The 22,645-nt window shown below is 36.7% G+C and overlaps 7 protein-coding genes across 8 annotated transcripts; 3 read left to right on the top strand and 4 right to left on the bottom strand.

Annotated features, from left to right (window-relative positions):
- Positions 1–22: 22 nt before the first annotated feature.
- Positions 23–1,544, bottom strand: LOC6569869 (alpha-2-macroglobulin receptor-associated protein). The gene is given in 6 exon segments (XM_001995925.2): positions 23–262; positions 326–687; positions 758–916; positions 919–967; positions 1,024–1,239; positions 1,305–1,544. Coding segments are annotated over 6 exon segments (1,140 nt in total). The 5' UTR covers positions 1,530–1,544; the 3' UTR covers positions 23–133.
- Positions 1,545–2,309: 765 nt separating this feature from the next.
- LOC6569870 (BTB/POZ domain-containing protein KCTD9) lies at positions 2,310–3,926 on the bottom strand. The gene is made up of 3 exons (XM_001995926.2): positions 3,053–3,926; positions 2,850–2,981; positions 2,310–2,786 (listed from the first exon to the last, which is right to left on the bottom strand). Exons 1-3 carry the CDS (start codon positions 3,578–3,580, stop codon positions 2,472–2,474), a joined length of 975 nt encoding a protein of 324 aa, XP_001995962.1. The 5' UTR covers positions 3,581–3,926; the 3' UTR covers positions 2,310–2,471.
- Positions 3,927–3,974: 48 nt separating this feature from the next.
- Positions 3,975–5,420, top strand: LOC6569871 (Golgi to ER traffic protein 4 homolog). The gene is made up of 2 exons (XM_001995927.3): positions 3,975–4,545; positions 4,612–5,420. Exons 1-2 carry the CDS (start codon positions 4,144–4,146, stop codon positions 5,254–5,256), a joined length of 1,047 nt encoding a protein of 348 aa, XP_001995963.1. The 5' UTR covers positions 3,975–4,143; the 3' UTR covers positions 5,257–5,420.
- Positions 5,421–5,668: 248 nt separating this feature from the next.
- Positions 5,669–7,733, top strand: LOC6569872 (E3 ubiquitin-protein ligase MARCHF5). The gene is made up of 3 exons (XM_001995928.2): positions 5,669–6,484; positions 6,557–6,753; positions 6,847–7,733. Exons 1-3 carry the CDS (start codon positions 5,879–5,881, stop codon positions 7,283–7,285), a joined length of 1,242 nt encoding a protein of 413 aa, XP_001995964.1. The 5' UTR covers positions 5,669–5,878; the 3' UTR covers positions 7,286–7,733.
- Positions 7,734–11,316: 3,583 nt separating this feature from the next.
- Positions 11,317–18,178, top strand: LOC6569873. Of its 2 annotated transcripts, none has more exons than XM_001995929.3 (2): positions 11,317–11,859; positions 17,259–18,178. In XM_001995929.3, exons 1-2 carry the CDS (start codon positions 11,671–11,673, stop codon positions 17,442–17,444), a joined length of 375 nt encoding a protein of 124 aa, XP_001995965.1. In that variant the 5' UTR covers positions 11,317–11,670; the 3' UTR covers positions 17,445–18,178. The 2 variants fall into 2 exon arrangements, with proteins under 2 accessions (XP_001995965.1, XP_032597486.1); XM_032741595.1 differs by lacking the exon at positions 17,259–18,178 and adding an exon at positions 11,912–12,561.
- LOC6569874 (E3 ubiquitin-protein ligase TM129) lies at positions 18,150–19,682 on the bottom strand. The gene is made up of 2 exons (XM_001995930.2): positions 18,904–19,682; positions 18,150–18,781 (listed from the first exon to the last, which is right to left on the bottom strand). The coding sequence occupies exons 1-2, from the start codon at positions 19,534–19,536 to the stop codon at positions 18,206–18,208; spliced, it is 1,209 nt and encodes a 402-aa protein (XP_001995966.1). The 5' UTR covers positions 19,537–19,682; the 3' UTR covers positions 18,150–18,205.
- A 479-nt stretch (positions 19,683–20,161) lies between these two features.
- Positions 20,162–22,452, bottom strand: LOC6569885 (protein Tube). Its single transcript, XM_001995931.3, has 2 exons — positions 21,943–22,452; positions 20,162–21,320 (listed from the first exon to the last, which is right to left on the bottom strand). The coding sequence occupies exons 1-2, from the start codon at positions 22,421–22,423 to the stop codon at positions 20,239–20,241; spliced, it is 1,563 nt and encodes a 520-aa protein (XP_001995967.1). The 5' UTR covers positions 22,424–22,452; the 3' UTR covers positions 20,162–20,238.
- Positions 22,453–22,645: the final 193 nt, after the last annotated feature.

The following is a 22,645-nucleotide window of genomic DNA, read 5'->3' as shown; positions in this document are numbered from 1 at the left end:
ATAAAAAGTACACTGCGCAAAATAAACTTCATACGATTTTTTAATTCATTAGTTTTGGTATAAAAAAGGAGTAAATGTTATTTAGTTAGATATAGTTAATTTGTTCATTTTGGCACAATTGGGCAGACTGAGTCTAAAGCTCCGAATGCTTAAATATGGTTTTCTCAATATGCTCCTGAAGTTTTTCCACTTTGCGCGCTTGTTTCTTCAGTTGATCCTCCATATCCTCGAAGCGATTGCTCTTATCCTTGTGCTTCTCATCCTAAAAAAAAATGGGGGAAATTATTATGGATATTTTTAATTGCGATATAAGCCTTGTGCATACCCTATATTTCTCTTTGTGTAAGGCATGCTCGGCATGCAAATGCCTCAATTTGAGCAGACGGCTCTCAAAATGATGCAGCTCCGTTTTAATGGATGCCAATTCCTTGTCCGTAAAATTACTCGATTGGGCGACGCGCCACAAGCCCTGCACCTTCGGCTCAATAAAGTCCTGACTGTGCGGACCCGAGGAAACGAGACGCTCTAGGCGATCATAGTGATCCTTGATGCCCACATGTTGTCCACGCAATGCATTCATATTATTCTCGAAATTCTTCACATTCTGCTGATGGGTATTGATCTCATTCTCATTGGGATCGTTCGTAATGAGATTGTAGCTATCCAAATCCTCAGTGTTGATAGCATCTATATTAATATAGTTATGAGTAATAATTAATATTTATATATAATTAAGCTCGAGTCATTCGAGTCTTACTTTCGTGCGGATTAGTTTCCATCGGACCCAGATTATCGAGCAGACTATAATAAACATCCACCTTATCCTGATGATGATCGAACTCCTGTTTCAACGCCTTCAGCTCATCCGCGGTAAATCCAGAGATTTCCGCTTTTTCCCATAAGCGATTTAGTTTTTGTCCTTGAAGAGACTTTTATTTTTATGCCGCTCCTCGGGATCATGGAATTTCTGTGTTGGAATTTTCAATTACAAACTGTTGCTTGAGTTATTCTGGGGTTAGTTACTTTGTAGGGCTTGGTCTTTTCCTTGTCCTGTGTGTCCTCAAAGTGCTCCAGCAGATCGTAGCTGCTCATTATGCCAATTAATTTCTGGCGCAGCTCATTTTCCTTGAGGCCATCTTTATCCTTATGCTGCGAGTTGAGCTGCTTCCAAGCAATCTCCTCCTTATCGTGGATCTTTAGCTCCATGTACAGCGATTTGATTTTGCTCTCGGTTAGACGCTATAATTGATTATTATTATATTAATATAATTAATAATAATTTGATGGTTTTGTGCTTCGCTTACATTTTGCGCCTTGGCCCAAATCAGATTCAACTTCGCCAGGCGAAAAGGTCGCTGTAAATTCCGAATTTCTGGCTCATATTTCTCGTTGGCGATTTGCTGGTAATGCGGCTCGTTTGTCTCTTTGCTGTACTTCTTGCTATGCTTCTTGTCGGCGTCCACAGTTTGTGTGGCAACCAGCAAAAATGCGATAACAAGTGGCACAATTAATTGACACGTTTTCAACATGTTTCTGCCGCAAAATCTTCTGATCAAATCTTCCAATTTGGTCGGCCGTCCAGTGTTGGATTATGCAAACTGAAAATAACAAAAGAGTTATTGGAGTGAACGGAACTAGTTCTCTTTACTCCCCCTTCCAATTGGAATATATTTAAGCTCACCTTAATAAATTAAAATATCTAAATACCTGCCAATGATTTAATTGATATTGCTTAACACCAACTTTACAAGCTTTCATTTTCTTATCTGTTGTTTTATTGTGCCTCTGCTGCTGTAATTTTTATCGATTTACTTATCGAAATGTATACGGCATTCAAACAAAATCTGTTAAGAATCTGATCAGTTTTTAGTTAATCTATTTTCGAAAATAAATAAAATCTATTAATTCGAGCATATCAAGATAGAAACTATTATTTAATTTATTATACTTAAAAAATTGGATTTTACTTTTCGTTTTCTTACAGTTTTTAATATACAATTTGTGGAAAGCTTAAACCATTTTTCATATAAAAAAATATATAATAAATTAAATTCAATAATTTTTTGTACAAACAAAATTTAAAATAAATTATAATGAATAATTTTGTACGTTGTACATAATAATTGTGTAAATCATTTTTCATATAATAAAAATTTATGAGTTACAATAATTTTTAATTGCACTTTGAAAAAACATGGATTTATTTGTGAATACAAATCACGTCTGTAAATGAAATATATATTTAAACAATGCTTATATTTTACAATATTTCGGTTAATTTATGTATAATTCATTGTTAAGCATTTGAAGACGTATTTAATACTGTTTTATTTAAACGTCTAAGCCCAAGTCCAAATGGGATAGTTGTATTTACAATAATTAAGTTAAGACCGCAGTTAAATATGTATTTTTTTGTTGATAATCGGTAATAGAGAATAATTGCACATCGTATGCCCCTTCGAGCCGATCCTTTAACGAATTGCCTGGGACATGTGTAGAGGCGTCACCATTAGCGTCAATTCCGCATCCTTTAGATTGGCGCCCCTCAAATTGGCCTCTTGCAAATCGCTGCCGGATAAATTGCAACGCTCCAAATCGGCACCGGCCAAAACCGCTGCACGTAAATTACAATTCTTCATATTGGCATTTTTGAGATTCGCCACGCGGAGATTAACACCAGCCATATTGCTGCTCTCCAAGCAGGCACCTTTGAGGTTAACACCCTCCAGATTAGTGCGCACCCCAGTGGGATCCTCAAAATTGCAGCCCCTCAAATTGGCACCCTCCTAAAATGAGTAAAGTTCAATTGAGTAAAGGGTTAGGGATTGAAAGATTAGCGACACACTTACCATATTGGCACAGAGTCCACGCACGGAGACCAGTTGAGCGCATTCCAGATTTGCATATTGAAGATCGGCACGCTCCAAGCAGCAATAGTTGAGATTTGTGTGCGATAAATTGCAACGTGACATGTTGGCATACTAATAAACAAGAGAGATGGAGAGAGATTGGTTATTAAGGGGCTTCCCTTCAATTCTTTACTCGAGCTCACCTTAAAATTAATATTGCGAAAATCCAATTTACGTAAATCTGCACCAGCTAAATTAACGCCCTGAAATCTGAGCTCTGTATTCCCCGACGTCTGTATGATGGCCTTGATCACGTCCATGCGTGTCAGCGGTCTATCGTCCAGTGGCGGCTGCTGTTCGGCGCCCAGCTTCTCCTCCAAGTGGCTGACCAGGGAGTATATGCCAAAGAAACGCGCCTCTTCCAGCACACCCCGCAGGCTGATGTGTTGTTCGCACACGAATTCGCCATGTCGCAGATAATTGATAATTGGCTCAAAATATCTCGCACTGCGATCAATCAAATATGCACCCTGCTCATCCTTCTCGCTGGGCATCATTCCACCGTCCTGGAGAAACATTCGAGCCAACATCGATTCGGGTTCGCGGCCAACGAGTGTGTCGATTGTTGTCGTGTATATTTTGCCGCCCACATTCAGTTTGATCCATTGGTTTGTGGGAAATGTGCGCTGAGTTTCGCATTTTGAATTTTCTTGCCCACCATCGCTTTCCATTTGTTTTTCTTTTGTCAATTTTCGTTTTTTGTTGTTGTGTTTTGCAGCTGCTGCGCAGTTTTGTGTGAATTGCAAAATAATGTGTTGATGTGGCAACGCGCAGCACACTCGATTTTCGATAACAATCGCAAGTCAGCCGATTAGCTTCACTTATATATGCATAAATAACATTAACAATATGACTACGTCTAAAAATCGGTTGACAGCAGCGCCAGTTGTGTTTCACAGACGGCAACAACAATAGACGGCACAAGTTTGCATTTTCCAGTTGCCCACCATCGCTTGCGTTTTGTTTCGTTATTAATTTCCGCCGACTGTCTTGCAGCACCTCTATTTGCTCTGTTTCTGTGTGAATGTCAAAATAATGCGTTGATGTGGCAACGCACAGCACATTTGATTTTCGATAACAATCGGCAATCAGCCGATAAGCTACACATATATATGTGCATAAATAAGAAAAAATTTAGATTCATCTACGGTCAACAAGCGCATACATTTTCAACAACAAACAACAACAATAATAATAATAACAATTGTGTGCATATTGAGCAACCGACAACAATATGACAACGGCCGAAGCCGAACGTCCCGCCAGCAGCAGCGGCAGCAGCTCCTCAACTGTTGCCAACGGGCAACGGGGTGTCAGCCGTGTTCTCGCCAAGCTTTCGCATTCGCTGGCGGAGGGTGAATATTACGAGGCCCACATGATGTATCGAACGCTATATTTTCGATATACGGCTCAAAAGCGATTCGAGGATTGCCTCGATCTGTTGTACGACGGCGCACAGAAATTGATCGAGCGGCAGCAGGAGAGCAGCGCTGCCGATTTATGTCTGCTGCTTGTCGACACACTCGAGAAACGGCCACAAACCGATAATGACACCGATAATTTTCAGTGGATACCCCGATTGGGAGACCTAATACGCGATCTCAGCCCCAGCACAGTAGAACGCGAAACGCTAATTGTGTGTGTTAAATTTTTCCACAATTTTCTAGAGTATTAAAAAATTGAATTTTTTTATGCATTGCAGCATCGAGTTGTAAAGTGGAGCATTGGGGTTCACGGACACTTTGGTCATCCGATGCTGCACAAGCTGATCGCGAATGTCTTCTGGACTGAGGAGAACATTGAGGCAGCCCGTCATCATTATCTGCTCTGCCAGGATGGCAGCCTCTGCGGATATGTCCTGATCATGATCAGTGAGCGAAAGGGTTTCCGTAGCGAAGTGGATTTGTTTGTGGTGCAGGTGGTGCTGCAACAGCTGTCGCTGGAGGATCGGAAATCGGCGGATGATACGTTCAGCGAGTATACCCGCTATCATCCCAAGCTGCTGCGAAATGAGTTCCCCTTCAAGGAACCGTTGCTCAATTTTCTGTACTTTCTATTGCGACTCATCGAGGCGAAGAGTGCGTTGGGTTTCCGGGCGCTGCGCAAACTCTACGATCCATCCCTGAAACGGGACGTATCCTTTAACAAATATCTAACGAAAATTGGGATGATCTATTTTGATGAACAACCGGAACCGGTGCATGCGGGTCCAACTGGGTTGGGTGGCATGTTCGGCGATATATTCAATCATCTGATGCAGGGATTCGAAGATGAGGACGAGGAGCCAAACAGACCACAGCGACAAGGACAACAGCAGCGACTCAATGCTAACAGTGAATTGGATTAACAGCAGCAGCAGGTGGAGGAGGAGGATTAGGAGGAGGCATCAGCATCATCAGCAAAGGGAGTTCATTGATATACAGTTATACACCGGGCTTTCTATATAATGTTATATATATATTTGCTAAAACTAAAACTTTACTAGCAACTGCAATAATACACGAAATCATTTCTATATTTGGGTAAAAGATTTCATCACTTGTGTCACTGTTGCACTATCGTTGCAATTGTTATCGATAGTTACGCAGTTCACAAGCACGCATCACCAGCGGAATGTGTGGTATTTTCTTTGTGTGCCGCATGCGATATATTTGTTAAAGAATCAACAGTTAGTGTTTGCTATATTTATTTAAGCAATGTTTAATTTGTCTCATTTGCAATCATCTGGCAATTGCTGCTGAATTATGAAAACGAAATGTCATCTACAGCAAGCAACGAGTAAACAAATCTGAGTCACGTGCACATCTCTAGTTCACATATATTTTAGTTTCAGAACAAGTTGTATGGGAAAGAAAAGTTGAAGAAAATCCACATTTTAATACTCGTGTCTGCAAAAAGGACAAAAAAATAAATAAATAAATAAACACTGAATTTCTTGATGTGAATGTTGTGATAATTTGCCAGCGAAAATGGATAATGATATATCAACAGCAGCAGCAGCAGCAGCTGTGCCAATGGCAGACGCCTCAACGGAGACGGAGGCAGACATGGATGATATTTCACTAGGCACATCAGCATCCGGCGAATCGTTATCACTAGCAGCAGCAGCAGCAGGATTATCGCACACAGCTGTCGTTGTCGTCGAGGAGCCAACCACAATGCCAACCACATCCAAATCAGCAGCAGATACTGATGCAGCAGCAGCAGCTGCAGCCGCAGCAGCTGCGGATGCGGAACGTTGTTGCTGGATTTGCTTTGCAACGGATGAGGATAACCGTCTGGCGGCATGGGTGCAACCGTGTCAGTGCCGTGGCACCACCAAATGGGTGCATCAGAGCTGCCTCTATCGCTGGATCGATGAGAAGACACAGAAGGGCAACGCTTTGCGTTCCGTTTCCTGCCCACAATGCCAAACGGAATATATTATTGTATTCCCAAAAATGGGTAAATTGGGTGGCGCTCTGGAGGCCATGGATAATCTGGTCAAGCGTTTGAGTCCATTTCTGGCGGCCGGTTTCTTTGTGGGTTCGCTTTACTGGACGGCAGTGACTTATGGTGCTGTCACCTTTCTGCAGGTGAGAATCAACGAGAGGAATCATTTCCATTTTTCCACTTGTCTTTAATATATATATTCGCTTTCCTCACAGATCGTTGGGCATGAGAATGGCATGTCCATTATGGTGGCTGGCGATCCGCTTACGTTGCTCATTGGTCTGCCCGCGATACCAGTTGGCCTGGTATTGGGTCGTCTAATCCGCTGGGAGGATGCCCTCTTGCGTTTGATACGCAATCGTGCCACGGTCATGCGCAAATTTCCCTTTATCAACTTTATTTATCCCAACCTGTAAGCGGAACTCTTAGATATACTTATATTTATATTTATATACGTATTTTGATATATGTGTCTTAATATTTATATTGTTTAAATGCTTCACAGCAATCAGCAGAAGGAGGAGCTGCCGACTTCATCGAATCCGGCTACGCCGGCTTTGTCTGATCCCGTTTCGCCGACACGCATCTTTTGTGGTGCTCTGCTGTTGCCCACAATTTCGTGCATTGTGGGTCGCATTCTGTTTGATTCCGTGGAGAATACGTTGCATCGCACGCTGCTCGGTGGATTGACTTTCATCACGGTCAAGGGCATGCTGAAAATCTATTTGAAACAGAAGCAATATGCGCGCCGCAAGAAGCGTCGCATTGTCGACTATACGGAGGAGAATATACGCAACTTTATGCGTAGCAACAATAACAATGCTGGCGCCGTTGCTACAGCTCGTCAACTTCTGCAACAGCAGCAACAACAGCAAGAGCAGCAGCCACCAGTTTTGGCCATGCCACGTTTGGTGTCCGCTCGGGATCGGGACAGCGTTGTTTAAATCGAACGCTCAATATAAATTGTAATTGATATTATATAAAGCAACTACTTATTATTGTTCAACTAGTTCAGTTTTGATTTAAGTTAATTGTGTTTTTGTAAATCGACGACAACAACAAACAACAGAAGCACATGCCTCAAAATTCCATGTTAAAGAATTTTGAGAAATGTACACGAAAAAATATATTGCAAAAAAATTGGCATCTGCTTGTAGCTTGGCCAAAATTGATGTTAACAATCAAATACGAGAATTATGAAATTTGCACAGTCCCGTTTAGCAATTAACTCTATATATAACACTTGTATGTATGCTTCCACACACACACACACACAATTGAATTTATGTTAACTTTATTGTGAAAACTACTAAACAAATACTTTCGACAAAATTGCCTATGTAAATAAAACCAAAATAAGAAAAACCCCTTGGCAGCGGTTGGGTTTATAATGATGCCAATTGTTAATTCATTATGTGCATTCAGATCAAGTGCGAAATATATATTTATATATATACATACTTACATATACAGTCTTGAAAATAATACTAGCACCACTTCGATATTTTTTCTTACGAATGAAAAAACCAACCGAAATTAATTTTTGCAATTTTTTCAAATGTTGATTTTTAATATATATTAAAATATAATAAACTAAAGTACATACGGCTCCTGGAATTCTTTTCTTTTTCTACCTTGAATGTGAAATTTCCTAAAAGGAAATTTTACAGAAATCGTTTAATTATTTATAATTTGAAAAATTGTGCTTTTCGTTTATCATAAAATGTAATCTTATAATTTTAATTCAATTTTAAAAGGTTCAAGACAGTGAATAAAATCATGTTTTTTCCTTCTCCTAATTCTAAAAACGTATTTTAAAGTACCTTCAACTTTCGAATTTACAAACGACACCTTTTGAAAACATTTCTTGCAATAGTGATGCCATTATTTTTTTTTCGCAGCTGTATGTCTATATATATATATACATATATATATTATATATGTGTATACACTTGTACTGACTTTTGGCCAGATTAGATAAGCTTAACCCCTGCCGCTAGACGCTTGCAGAAAGTGTGAATAATTTCTTTATACAAAAGCAAAGCCGACGAAAGTCTGAGTCATTGAGATAATGAACCCACTCTGATATGCATAGATTTATATATATATATATATGTACACATATGTATATTGGACACTAAAACTGGACTAGAAGGTGCTGCACCATCATCCCAACCATACACACACACATTCACACACACACACAGTCGCACAACAAAAGTAACAGTTAAAGACCCGGACAAAGTGAATGCTCCAAAAAGCGATCTAATCATTTATAATTGTTAGCGAGTCGAGTGTTTGTTTTGTCTATTTGCGCTTATCATCGACAACACACGAGCTGCTGCTGCTGCTGCTTCTAGATGATATCTATCTATCTATATATATATATATATATACATATATAAATACATATATATATATAAATACATATATATTTTAGCACATACAAACTTCTCGGCTTTGACGACTTTTGTAGTGCCTAAGAAAATGTTAAGAAAAAATACATCGCCTTTTAATATAGTTTCGCTTAAATGTTAATTTTTTTTATATTTACCTCTAAAACGTTAACTTTTACATTTGTATTTTGATTTTTAATAATTAATAATGAAAGTTCTATTAAATAGGTTTGCAAAAATACCATATTGTATTACGATAAAAACACTATAATACTTTCACAGCTTGAATAAATTTTGCAATCAGTTGCAAGTATAAATTAATTATTATTATTATTTATCTCTCAAACTGTATTTTTCTTATAGCTAATCTCTTCTTGTAGACCTCAAAAATACTGCAACTCTTTTGTTTATTCCATAACATATTCGTAACTTTTGTTTGGTATGTTTTTATGTGTTTTTTATGTTTTTATTATTATTATTATAATTATTATTGTCTATCCAACTATATTTTTGTGATAGTTGCTCTGTTCTGCTAGACTTCAAAAATAATTTTATTTATTTCATACGTTTTTCTTAAAAGTAAATTTAGCAAATTATAGGGCATTAAGTTTATCTACAAAGTTTCCCCTCCTTAGCATACACACAGCTAAAATTCGCACACTCAACACAGCTAAAGGTGATTTATATACATGTGTGTATGAGTGTTGGTGTGTGCGTGTGTGTGTGTGTGTGTGTGTGTGTGAAGTGAGCCCACCTGTTTGGCTTTTCAGGAGCAATCACACGCTCTTGGCTTGCTTTGCTCGCTTCACGTTCAACAGCAGTTGAAAGATTTCTTGCTGCTTTCTTTTGCTGCCGTCACACCAACAACAACAACAACAACTCCAACGGGTTGCGTTTGTTCTTTGTGACTGAACGCCCCTCCGTTGGGGGGAGGGGCGGCCAAAAAGGGGGGCGCACAGCACGCACACATACATGCAAACTATAACGTAACGAATCGCTGGAGCTGGGAGTCGAGTTGCTTGTCGGCTCCGTTGTTATACCCTTCCACACTGACAGCATATTCATTCTGCCATCTGCTTTGTCATTGATTTCATACATAAATATATGTATTTTTTATAAGCTTCATTCGAGTCGAGTCTTTCTGAGCTCAGTTATTGCATATGGTATTAAGACGTACTTAAATTAAGTTCGAATGACATAAAATCCACTATTATATCAAGTATCTGGTAAAACATGTTCGACCCGAAAAAATCTCAACATAAATTAATGCATACATTTTGAAATACTTTAATATAAATGAACATATGTGAAATAAAATATTTATGCTTATTTCTTTCAATAATAAGTAAACAAACTTATTCTGCGCTCTGCATACAAACAATATATTCAAAATGAGCAAAAAGTCATTTATTTCTTTTTTTGAATTCTTTGAATAATAAGAGCGAATTTATTTTAAGTCTAGATTCATAGGTATTCTCAAAATAAGTAAAAGAAATCTTAAAAAAGTGAATATAGATAACATTCAAAATGAGTAAAAAAAAACAAAATCTTAAAAACAATGAATATTAATTTAAAATCATATAAACTCGTCCACTATTTGGATTAGCTTATTTTAATAATACACTGAGAACATTTATTTCAAGCTCTATTTGAGTCTTGACTTACACAATTTAATCAACAAAGAGGAATATAAATTTTAAAACTCTCTCATATAATATCATTAAATTTTCTCATATCACTTTTAGGTCTGCTCAAGTCTTTATTCAAGCGGGGTAATCAAAATGAGCACAAAAAACCGAAAAAGGAAAGTGATTAAATAAAATCGTTAAATATTTGTGTTAAATTATTTTAAGACTGCTCAAGTCGAGAGTCAAGCTGTAAAAGGTCTTGCATTAAGAACTCAGAAACTTGTTTAATCCTCACTTGAACAACATTAAATTCGAAATACTCACTGAAATAACTTAAACATTAAAATACAAAGAAAAAAATTGGCATATGAACAAAATAATTGACTTAAGTAATTTCAATTATAATAGAATAATTTCTGTGAAAAATTGATTTACTTGTATACCCCGATCATTTAACGATAACTGCAATCGTTTTTCGAATATAGACTCAAATTTACTATATTCCTAGAAATTTTATAAAATCAGATAAGGCAAAACCCATTTTCATGTTGAATAAACTAAGATCAGCAAGCTTACTATTTATTTTGCAGATGGATACAGGGTGTCTGCTAGTCGAGCTCTATATAACATAGCCAACAAAATTATTGTTGATCAGTTGTAGAAATTTTATTAATATTGGATTCGATATTGGGTTCAGGGCACCTGCTACTTTTCTGAAATATAACATTTTAAATGGTTTATTTATTAGTTTATTAGGGTATGCAGTCTTCGTCGTGCTGTTCTTTCTTGTTACAGTTGTTGTTGTTGTGGTAGCTGTTGCTGTTGTTGCCGTTGCCGTTGCTGTTGTTGCTGCTGCTGCTGTTGTTATTGTTGTTGTTGTTGTTGTCGCCGTTGTGTCACTTGTGTGTGAGACTACGGTTAATAACAGCGCTGTGCTTTCAACTCCGCAGTCAGACGGGCACCGGCTAACAACACGCATCGCAGACGCGTCTCTTCGATAACAACAAAACAAAAAATAACAACAAAAAGAAGAAAAAGAAAAAAGCCCAGTAAGGGAAATATAAAAAGAAAACACATAAAACAAGAACAAAAAACACATATGTAGCAACGATAATAAATATATAGTCGGTATCGCTCGGGAGTTGTTCGTTAAACAGCGAAAAATGAACTGAAACTGACTGAAGCTGAATTTTGTTGTCGGATTTCATTATCATTAAGACCATCAAACGTGCAACGCAACCCGGTTGCAGGCAGTTAGTAATCGAAAAGAAGCAACCCAACGGAGATCCTCCCACCAGGGCAAAGATGAGTGCCGCACATGAGCCGACCATCCACTATCTGGACAGCATCCTCAACGAGGAGGAGAAGCGATGCGATCAATATTCGCATCAGTGGCGCAATTTCACAATTTCTCGATCGGGTCGCTTCAGATCGAAGAACAAGAAACGTGATGTGGTCGATGGAAAACTGTTCGACGGCAAGGAGAACGATAAGGTGAGTCTCATTTTTTGTTCCGATTTTGCCAGCTTTCCTAACTCTAACCCAGTTTGCAGTTCACACAATTCTCATTTTCATTTTGGTTATCGCAGCACTTCACAGATAGATTACTATATCAATGACAATATCGCAAGCAATATATTTTATATATATTGTGTCTGGCGTGATTTATATGCGATGTACACCGGGCGGAAAGATAACTTCTAAAATCCAACAATAACAAAATCAATTGCAATAGAGTTTGCCTCTAACTCACAATCTATGTATTTAGTTTCTTCGAGTGCACTCAGCCTTAATCTAGAAACGGGTCTAAAGGGTCTTAACTAGTCTCATTTGGTTCGAAAGTCCAAATGTCAGTTCTTCGTTGTAGTTGTTGTTGTTGTTGTTATTTTTGTTTTGCTTTTCGTATATGAAATAAACAAACAACGAACAATAACAACAACGAAACGAAAGCACAAAACGGAAATGCTCATTAATAAAAAACGGAAGTTGTTTTCAATGGTGATATGAATGAATGCAGTTGCCAGCATAATAAAAAAAGATACTCCATGACGATTGTACAATTTCTGCACTCCTATTTTTAGTATTGAGTGTCAGTTTTCCAGTGAAGTTCAGACATAATCTTGAAACTTGCAGAATTGTGTAAAAATAAACAAGAATCACTTTACAAAAATAAATAAATATACAATTGTGAAATAAATAAAGCCTCTCGACGTTTTCATGTCGTATACGTAATTAAAACAATTAGCAGGATTGGGGCTCTGATTAAGAGCGACGCTTAAAACGGGTTTATGATCTTAAATTTAATGGCTTTAATTATAAATCAAAAACACAAAAATAAACAACAGCGCCTTTTTTTTATATACACCATTATTAAAAAATATAATATCGGCGTATATATAATATATTTTTAGTTTATTTAATTAAATATTGTTTATTTAATAATTCAACTCAATTAATCAGTTAACTTTTGAATGACGTATATTGAATCAGGTTTTTTTTGTCGTCTTACTTTTACTTTTTGAAGATCATCTTCTAGATTTGACAATTTGAATGAAATTTAACTTTAAATTTGAATTGTTGAATTAATATTTGCAATTTCAATATTAATTGTATTCTTGCATTTATGTTTTTAAGATCATGTTCTTGCTATGAGATTTGAGCTCACAACTTTTGCATGTCGATTTTCCATTTTAAAATTAAAAATGTTTAGAATTTTTAGTGGCGCTCTTTCCAATTTTTCTTTTTTAAGATCATGTTCTATATGTGAGATTTGAGCTTATGACTATATTTATAAGATTATCAATTCCGCAATGAAAATTTCTTTAATTAATATTCGCCATTTTGTTTTAAAAAATTTACCTTTCTTTTTTGCTCTGTGTACATTAGTTTGATGCATGGAACTTATAGATTGTGTTATAAAACTAATCCAAGAATCCACCCTGTACTTTTTGCAATGATTTATTTAGAACAGATAAGATTACTAAGGGTACTTATGACTACTATCAAAATCTTGGCCTTGACTGCAATTTTACAGTTTTTGTACTTTTTAGTACCAAAATCTACGCCGCAAATCATTGCGCTTTGTTCAAGTGCACAAAACAAAAAAAAAAAAAAAAATATATAAAGATTAATTATTGTAATTCTTCGTCAAGCAAATTTCTATACGACTTAATAACGACTTATAAAAGGGCAGTATACATATTACAAATAAAACAAGCTGCAGTTGAGCGGAATACTCTGATATCAGTCAATTACCAGCTGATGACAGGTGTCAGGGGGTGGAGCGGTAATGGATGGACTTACCTCGAGCATTGATTATGATTTTTATGACGCTAGTTCTAAAAGTGTAAAAGATATAAACTTGATAGATTATATTTAGGGGGTTGGACGTGGCCTAGAAATTTATTTAGCACTCTTTGCAAGAGCCTATTAGAATCCAACTAAATTTATTAATTATAGTTTTTAAATTTTAGTAGATTTAGGCCTTTTCTCCATACGCTTTAAAATATACATATATTTGTATCTTATCATTTGATCGATTTTCATTAATCGATTTCCTAGTCTACAAGTGCGCTTACCAACTTCATTTGAACCCTTTATCTTATACGATCATAGACTTATATATATTCAACATTAAAGTCTCCAATTTCAAAACTGCGCAAACTCAATATACCCCTCTACCTTCGTTTACTGGGTATTTTAAGGTGCCTTAAAGCGCAGTCAGAAAAAACCAAAAAAAAAAAAAAAAACAGAAAGTGAAATACAAAATAAGCAAGCAAAGTAAACAAAAAACAGAACTCACTCCAAGAAAAAAACATAAGTAAGATCAATGTGTTTTTAATTTAGTATTATGCATATAATATGTGCGTGTATATATATATATATATATATATATACATATATATATGTATGTGTGTGTGTGTAAATGCTGACAAGCGACCGACAAACACACCTTTCTGGAAACTTTATACAACTGTATTTGTTTGGGGCTGCAAGATGAGTAAAGCGACCAAAACTCACCAATATGTCACATAATATGATGGTTTTTTTTAAATATACATATATATATATATATATATATATATGAAACCAGATACATTGCCAAAAAAAAGGGGCGCCATATCAAACAAGAAGAAAAACAACCCGCAAGTTTTTCGGCGGCACGCGAATTTTGTAAATTTGGCAAGCCGGTCAGCAGTGGTAGGGGCAATAACAGACACGTATCCGGGGGGGGGGTATCCGGCGGAGAGATAGGGAGAAGGTGTTGTCGGTGCTGGGCGGCGGTGTTTGCGTGTTTTTCATTACGCAATGCAAATGCATTGACCGATCGATTGTTTGCTTCGTCATTGTCGTCTGTGCATTGAACTTGGGATTGCTTGAATTACACCTGGTGATGAAACGGACATTCCAAATCGGTCAAGCCGAAGAGTTCTACGATATATGATAATGAACGTGTTTGTACTTCGGGTCGTATGAATAATGTTTTTGAATAATTAAGTTGTGCAAGAAGAGAACACAGATCAGAATTAACAAATGTGTTGATTTGTCTGCCTGAACAATTCGAGCGAATTAATAAATTATAGTATATCATAGGCAAGCTTATCAAGTTTATTTCATTTTATTGGCAACTGATCCAGCGAATATCGATACAAATCGATTACCGATAGCAATAATAGACACAGTTGTTGATATGTATACTTCCAACTGATGTAAAGATATTTACTTTAAATCAAATTCGTAAAGAAACCAAAATGAAGTTAATCAACATTTATTTTTATATTAATAAAAAAAACTACAAGGTATTTAACAGGTGTGTTTCAGCCGAGCCCTCTCGACTGGAGCATCCGAACTTGTTTATTTTATCATACTATTAAATTGGGCATATTTAATTTGAACTATGTAAATTAATGTCTGGCTATTTAATGACAACTGTTTAGTTTTAATTTTCTCTTTAACATAAGTGGGCGATATTTTGATAACGATTTTAGAGGAACAATTTTAATGTTATAATTTATTTTATTTCCACTTAATTAAGAAATTCGACCAAAACTCTAAAAACTGAATGAAAATACTTTAAAATTGTCCATGAAACTTTTTCTTTTCATTTTCGTTGCTCTAATTGCAGACAGTAAGATAGATTTGCTGTCCAACAAAAATAGAACAAAGACCCCCTTTTTTTGGTGCTTTATATATTTATTGAAGTGATATGTGCAACAATGATAGCGAAAAGCATGAATTATGGCCAAGGTTTTACCAACGAAACGCACTCAAATAATATTGTATGTGCGTATCTACATATACATACATATACATATACATATATCTATATATATATATACATTTATCAGATATTGCAAAATTTTCTTTGCGTTTTAGTAGCGCAAAAAAATGTAAAACAAAAACAAACCTTATCAACTAACAACAAAAGCGATTCACCAGCACAAAGACAAAGACAAACCTATTTTTCCATAGGGTAAAAAAGCAGACAGGTATACGTACATATATGTACATATGTATATGTATAAATATATATATATATGTATATACTGTATTGGTAAGTGGTTGTGCACGCCTCGGTTGTTGTGTCAAAAAGAAGGAAACAAAGTAGAGCTGTAGAATAATACTTGTATTTACAAACATATATATGAATATTTATTTGGTGCATGTCGATAGCATGGGTTTGATTAAAATCAGGTGCTAAATCAAAAAACTGATTAGTTTTCGAATGTCTTCACATTTGTTATCTGATACGATTTCAGAGTTTTATGTTTTATGTCTTACAATATGTGTAACAGACATATATTAGTCACTTCCGTGGTCATCTATTATTGGTGCTTTACCCTTTTCACAATGTTGAAAAGGTATATTATAGTTAATTATCGAAATAATTATCAAGTCTGCAAGTCCAAAAGCAAATAGTCGGTAAACTCAGAAGAAAAATTCGATCTGAATACTAGAAAGTTTTTGCTGTTCTAAGAAAAAATTGAGAAATATAAGAAAAGAAAATTTCTAAAAATTAGAAAGGCTTTCCCTAAATCGATAATCCCAAAAATTGAGTGTTTTATTTTTTAGAAATATTTTTAATTTTAAAAAATTTCATTTTTAAAAAGTACAAATGCAAACACTCATTTAGAATGAAATTTACTTACTCGACTTTTATATCGGTGTATGGCTGAATGGCAAATTTCTAAAATTCACCGTGATTTTTTTCTGTGTATAATTATACGGTTGGCGATTTGAATGAAAAGTTTGATTCGTTAATCTGTTATTCCAAATGCGGTAAACCAGGTTTTAGTTTATGCCTTTGTTCATAATATATAATTTATACAATATTTAAGTTTTCTAATTAAAACAAGTTAGAATGCTCTATTTGAGAAAGCTCAGACTAGGAGATACCCTGAACCAAATTTTAAGTCTCTTTTGTAGTCTCTGAGATCAGCTTGCATACAGTTCATACAGACGGACAGACGGACATTGCTAGATGGACTCGAGTGTTAATGCCGATTTATAATATATATATTTTATTTGGTGTGAGATACATCCATCTGCCTGTTACTTATTTTTGCAAACCTCTTCATTATACTCCAGTTCCCATTTTTATATTTATAAATATATTTTGTGTTGAGGTTGGTCTTTTTTTTTTGAAGACCTAAATTGGTCTACGGTTCGGTTCGTAGTATTGTTGATATAATCTAGGGTAATTACAAAACAATTTCAATAATGACTTTTACTTATTAGCATATCAGTTAATGGATCGGTTCAGAGCATTGTTGTAGCTGCTAAGTTGAAGTTGTGGATTCAAAAAGATTCGGTTTATGATTTCGGCATATTTTAAAATCATTAATCCCATTTTGAGTTGCAACTAACATTGGAGATTTCAATTTATCTTGCAGATCTCAGCGCGCAATACGACAAGTAGCGCCATGTCCAAGTCCAGCTCCTATGCCACAAGTGCAACATCAAATCCAAGTGCATCGACAGCGCCAACAGCGGGCGCAGGAATTGGGGCAACATCCATGCGAAGTCAACGTGACAACAAAACGGAGAGCTATAAAAGCTGCTACGAAACAAGCTTTTAAATAGTGGGCACATCATCTACAAACTATATACATACAAACTATATAAAAATATATATACGAAATGTATATACGTATGTATATATAGCATATATATACATATATGTATATACATTTGTATTGCGCTTTATTAAATCAACCTAAGAGTTTATTGCACAACGTGTGGACTATAAATATATATATATATATATAAACATATATATAAAAAAAAAACTGCACAAATTGGCAATAAAAGAAAAGGAACCAACAAAAAACACAACTACAACAAATAACACAAGGGAAGACCAATTTTTGGTTTTTTTTTGCGCTGGCTGCTTTGATAAAGTTATTTTGTGTGTTTAGTTATCAGCTATTTAGTATTAGTGGAGAATAAAACAGATTGGGCGCTAGCTTAGGCACTCTCTGAATATATAGAGTATACATATATATATATAAACATATATATATAGATCGATTGTACTTACATATATTTAGTATATAAAGTAAATGTATGAACATTATTATCTCTTTCATGCTTAGATTGTACAAGTATTAAAACGTGATAATTGCACTAAATGGCATATATACACACATATATGCATATTTTTAAATTTACAAATTATATATCGTATATATACATACACACACACATACATACATACACACACATATAATATGTATACATGGCTTAATTTGTAGAAACTAGTAAAAATTTGCAATGCCTAAAACTTATTAATAAAGCATAAGGTTCGATTTTATTCAAACTGCAACTCGAGGGAAACTCATCATGATGATGATGGGGCATCTTCATTGGATGGTGTCACCGCCGGTGCGCGAATATAGCTCACATCCAGCACACAGAATTTGGCCCGACACATGGGACAGGTGCACTTCTGTTCCAGCCACACTTCGCGATCGACATCGCTTTGGCGTGCGGCAAACCATCGCGCCAAACACTCCACACACCACATGGGACGACAATAGCAATTCGAACAGCATGCCTCATCCGTTAGCGGTGCTCCAGCACGATTCACATCGACGCATTGTTTATTAATCTTTATGTTCGGCTCTGCGAGCATGCAGGCAAAACACTTGTCCGTTATCGGCTCTGAACTGAAGATGGGATTTAGTGCGACCTGCGCCTTAAACACATCCACAAAACGATCAATGACACTGCGATGGAATTGTATATTTGAGGGTATGGTTATGGGTCGCCTCACACGATCCTCCAGACTGCGAAACTCCAGCGCATTGATGCGTATATGAAAATCGGCAACATGCTGTCGCATCGGTCGCACTATAATGCTAATCATTTGCAGTGTATCATTCTGGTCGTGCTGTGATATATTGTATGTCTCCGCCTGCAAGAGATAGAGAATTTCGCCAAGATAAACCATGGAGCTGTTTCAATATGCACTTTTTTAAAGGCATTTTTGAGCGGTAAATTTTATAAAAATCTTTACATCTTTATCAAGATTCCTACCTTGGCCACGCTGAGCGCCGTGTTGGCCTGATGTGCAAAATTAACATTGTACATGGTCGTCTTGATGATCCAGTTCTCTGTGGCAATCACTGTGCTGATGGAGTTCAGTTTACGCTTGTAGACATCCTGGCGACGGAATTCGATGCCAATGTCGCTGGCTACGGCACTATAGCTGCCCGGCGTATTTGAGTATTTGGCCAGGGTTTTGTTAATGGGATGTCGTCGCCAATTTTGCTGATGCCAATTAAATATTAAGGCCGGCACAGCCAGCACCGCCAACACGCTAAAGCGTTGTGCCATTTTCCAGGTGAGCGATTTAAAGGCCACGGCTTCTTGGGGCATTGGAAAATCTGGATCCAATTCATTATCCTCGAGTGGCTCCTGTGTGGCAAACACAGAGAACTTGACGCGATGTATGAGGAAATAGGTGACAGGCAGGCAGCTGTGCACGAACAGATTCAACGAGGTGCGTCGCAAATGGTAGCCAACAAAATCGAGATATTCTTCGCCCAGCAATCGCGAGAACAACTGTTCGATTGTGAAGCCGAGTCGCTGAAATTCCTCTGGTGGATAGATGACGCACATGCACAGCAGGAAATAGAATAAATTGAACAGCAGCTCCGACTCGTCCATGTTACGAAAAATTTTGAAAAAAGATTCGACAAAAAAATAAATAATCTAACCCAGTAATAAAACAAGTCCCTGTGCCTGTATTAGAGATGTGCAACAACAAGATTTTTGTTGATGTGTCGCATACGCAGTGTTGCTCGTACTCGTACCATTTTGAGTTATCGATTTAAAAGCGCGCCAAACTCAAATTTATTGTTTGCATTTCACACGGATTCCGTTTCCTTTTGAGGAATCCTTAAATATTGAATAAAATTTAATCTACAAGTTGACATATTATAATCGACATTATATTATTGAATTTGTGTATATTTTGTAAAATGTGGTTTTATACAAAAATTTTTCTTTTTTTTTTTTGTTTGATGCATGTAAAAAACGAAAACCAAGTTGATGAATTCTGTCTTTTTTTCTGCGTGAAAATGAAAATAAAATTTTCATAATGCACACACGTTGTCATGGAAGCAGTGATATGTAAAATTATTAGTTAGTTAACAAACGTTGCGCATATCTTATATACATAACTCAACTAAATAATCAGTATTAGCAATCCACATTCGATTATATATACATATATATATATATATATATATATATATATATATATATATATATATATATATATATATATCAAGTGCCTAACGGAATGTTTTTTTTCTGTTTTGGAAATAAACTAGTGCGTTTTAATGGACGGCTCGATCCTGGTTGCCATTACTGCTGCTGCTGCGGCTGCGGCTGCAGTTCACTTAGATTGGGAATGTTATCAATGTCGTTGGATGCGGAACTGGAATCGTTGGTTAATTCAAAACTATTCTCGCCACTGGTGCCGGTGACAGTTGTCAGACTCGAGTCATTGTTTGATGTTTGATGCTCCGAATTGCTTAGATTTGGCAGTGAAACATCTTCCGCCTCATCGGAGTCAACATCGGAGTCATGGTCATCCTCGTCATCCTCATCCTCATCTTCGTCATTGCTGAAGCTATTTGTGCTGCTGCTGCTGTGATGCTCGCCAGTTCCATTGCCAACAACCAGGCCCGTATTCAAATTTAATGCGCTTATCGCAGGCAAACTATTGTTGCCCACATCCGCAGCTGTTTTTGTTGTCGCAGTTGTTGTTTCGTTGGATGCTCCACTGTTGTTGCTTATCTCGCAGCTGGCATTTTCAATTAGCAGCGTTATCAGCGGCACATTTGGAATTGTTGTTGCTGTCGATGATGTGGTTGCTGCTGTTGCTGTTGCCGTTGTCGTTGCCTCAGGCGGATGCTGCTCCTTAAAGTCACCATTGAGTATGGACAGGTAGGGTATATTTTGTTGCGTTTGCTGCAGTTGCTCGCTGCTCGCATTCAGAATTGATAGCATCGGCATATTGGGCGTATTTGTGGCACCTGAGGCAGAGCTTGCTACAGTTGTTGCTGTCGTTGTTGTTGTTGGCGTTCTTGTTGTTGTTGTTGCAGCTGCATTGCTGGCCGTGGTTTTCAGTTGACGTGAGCTGCGTATACTTCGTGGTGGTGCTACGGGTGGTGGTGTTGCTGCACCTCCACTACCACCACTATTATTTTCCGATTGCTGCGGCACACTTTTGTCCCGTCTCACCATGTGCTTGTCAAAGTAGTCCAGATTCATGCCAGTGCTGCGCACTTGTTCGGCGGCTGCATGCAACGCGGATGTATTCGGCTGATAACTACTGGCGCCATCGTCCACGTCCATCATATCCTCATCGTTCAGATCCTCGCTGCACAGATCGAGGCTTATATGAGCGGCGGGTCCATCGGTGGGGCGATCCGGTTTGGGTTCTAAAATTAAGGTTTCAACTTTAAGTAATCTCTTTTTACATATCAAATAGATTGCACTTGAAAACGAGACATTTTTGATATTAAATTGAATCGAAATTAGCATAAGTATCATTTTTATTGTGAGTCTATATTATTTCCGAAACTAGCATAAAATATGTAAAATTTTTTATTGCAATTCTCTTTTGTTTTATCGTAAATAAATAATAACAATATAAAATTTCACACATTTTCTATACAAAAATATCATATTTAAAAATATTCCCAATTAATAGTTTTCATTAGCGAGCGAGGACTGTACTATTTAAATATAATTCTCGAATATGTTAAATGAACTTTATTTAGATATTACTCTCGAAATTAGCGTCTCTCTTTTTATATATAAATAAATAAAAAAAAAACAAATATATTATAAATAACTAAAAGAAACTGCAATATTAAACATTTAAATTATTCACATTTAATAGTTATCATTAGCGAGTGTACACTGTATTAATTGCATATTATTCTCGAAATGAGGCAACATTTTTTTATCGTCAATAACAAAATACATTAACTATAACGAAATTATGCACATTTAATAGTATCTCATTAGCGAGCGAAGACTGTTATTCAGAATACTCACCATTTAGAAAATGCAATGCCACAAAATCGGCGGCACTATAAATCTCGGCGTGAACCAACAGCTGAAGGAGGACACCCACCGTGGGTCGTTCGTTGAGTTTGCCCGAAGTTTTCCACTCATCGATCATCACCTGGGAGATGCTTTGGCCGGGCGTTAATCGCTCAGCGGTGCCATCGATCAGACTTATTTGTTGTGTGGTATATTTCAAACCCACCTTGCCAGCAATTTCCGCATAATTGAGGCCACCGGGCACGCTACAAGCTTGTGCATCGAGTCGCTTGGGTATAATGGACATTAGTTTGCGCCAACAGCCATTCACATCGAGAATTGTGGCCAATTTGTAGATGTCATTGTCGTCCACCCGTCGCAATTCCGTGCAGCGCGTATATTTTGAATAAATTGGCACAGAATTCACCGTCGCCGTCGTCGTCGCATTGCAGCCAATCCCCGCCCAACCATTTACTTTTGTTGTCATTTCCATTTTGTATTTGTTGTTGCTTTGCTCAATATGTTAGCTTGTTTTTGTTGTTGTTGTGCGTTATAAATGCATTTTATAATTTCGCCTTTGATGCGTTTGTTGCTTCTTTCGTTTTCACTGAATTTTCCAATGAGCCATCATCATTGGTTTCTCCACACACACACACACACATGCATATCCAAATATGCGTATATATGAAATTGCCGATGGAAACAGCTGTTTGAG

Source organism: Drosophila grimshawi, unplaced genomic scaffold (genome assembly GCF_018153295.1).
Source record: "Drosophila grimshawi isolate 15287-2541.00 unplaced genomic scaffold, ASM1815329v1 contig_311, whole genome shotgun sequence".
Classification (NCBI taxonomy): Eukaryota; Metazoa; Arthropoda; class Insecta; order Diptera; family Drosophilidae; genus Drosophila; species Drosophila grimshawi.
This window is presented reverse-complemented; position numbering and strand designations above follow the sequence as displayed.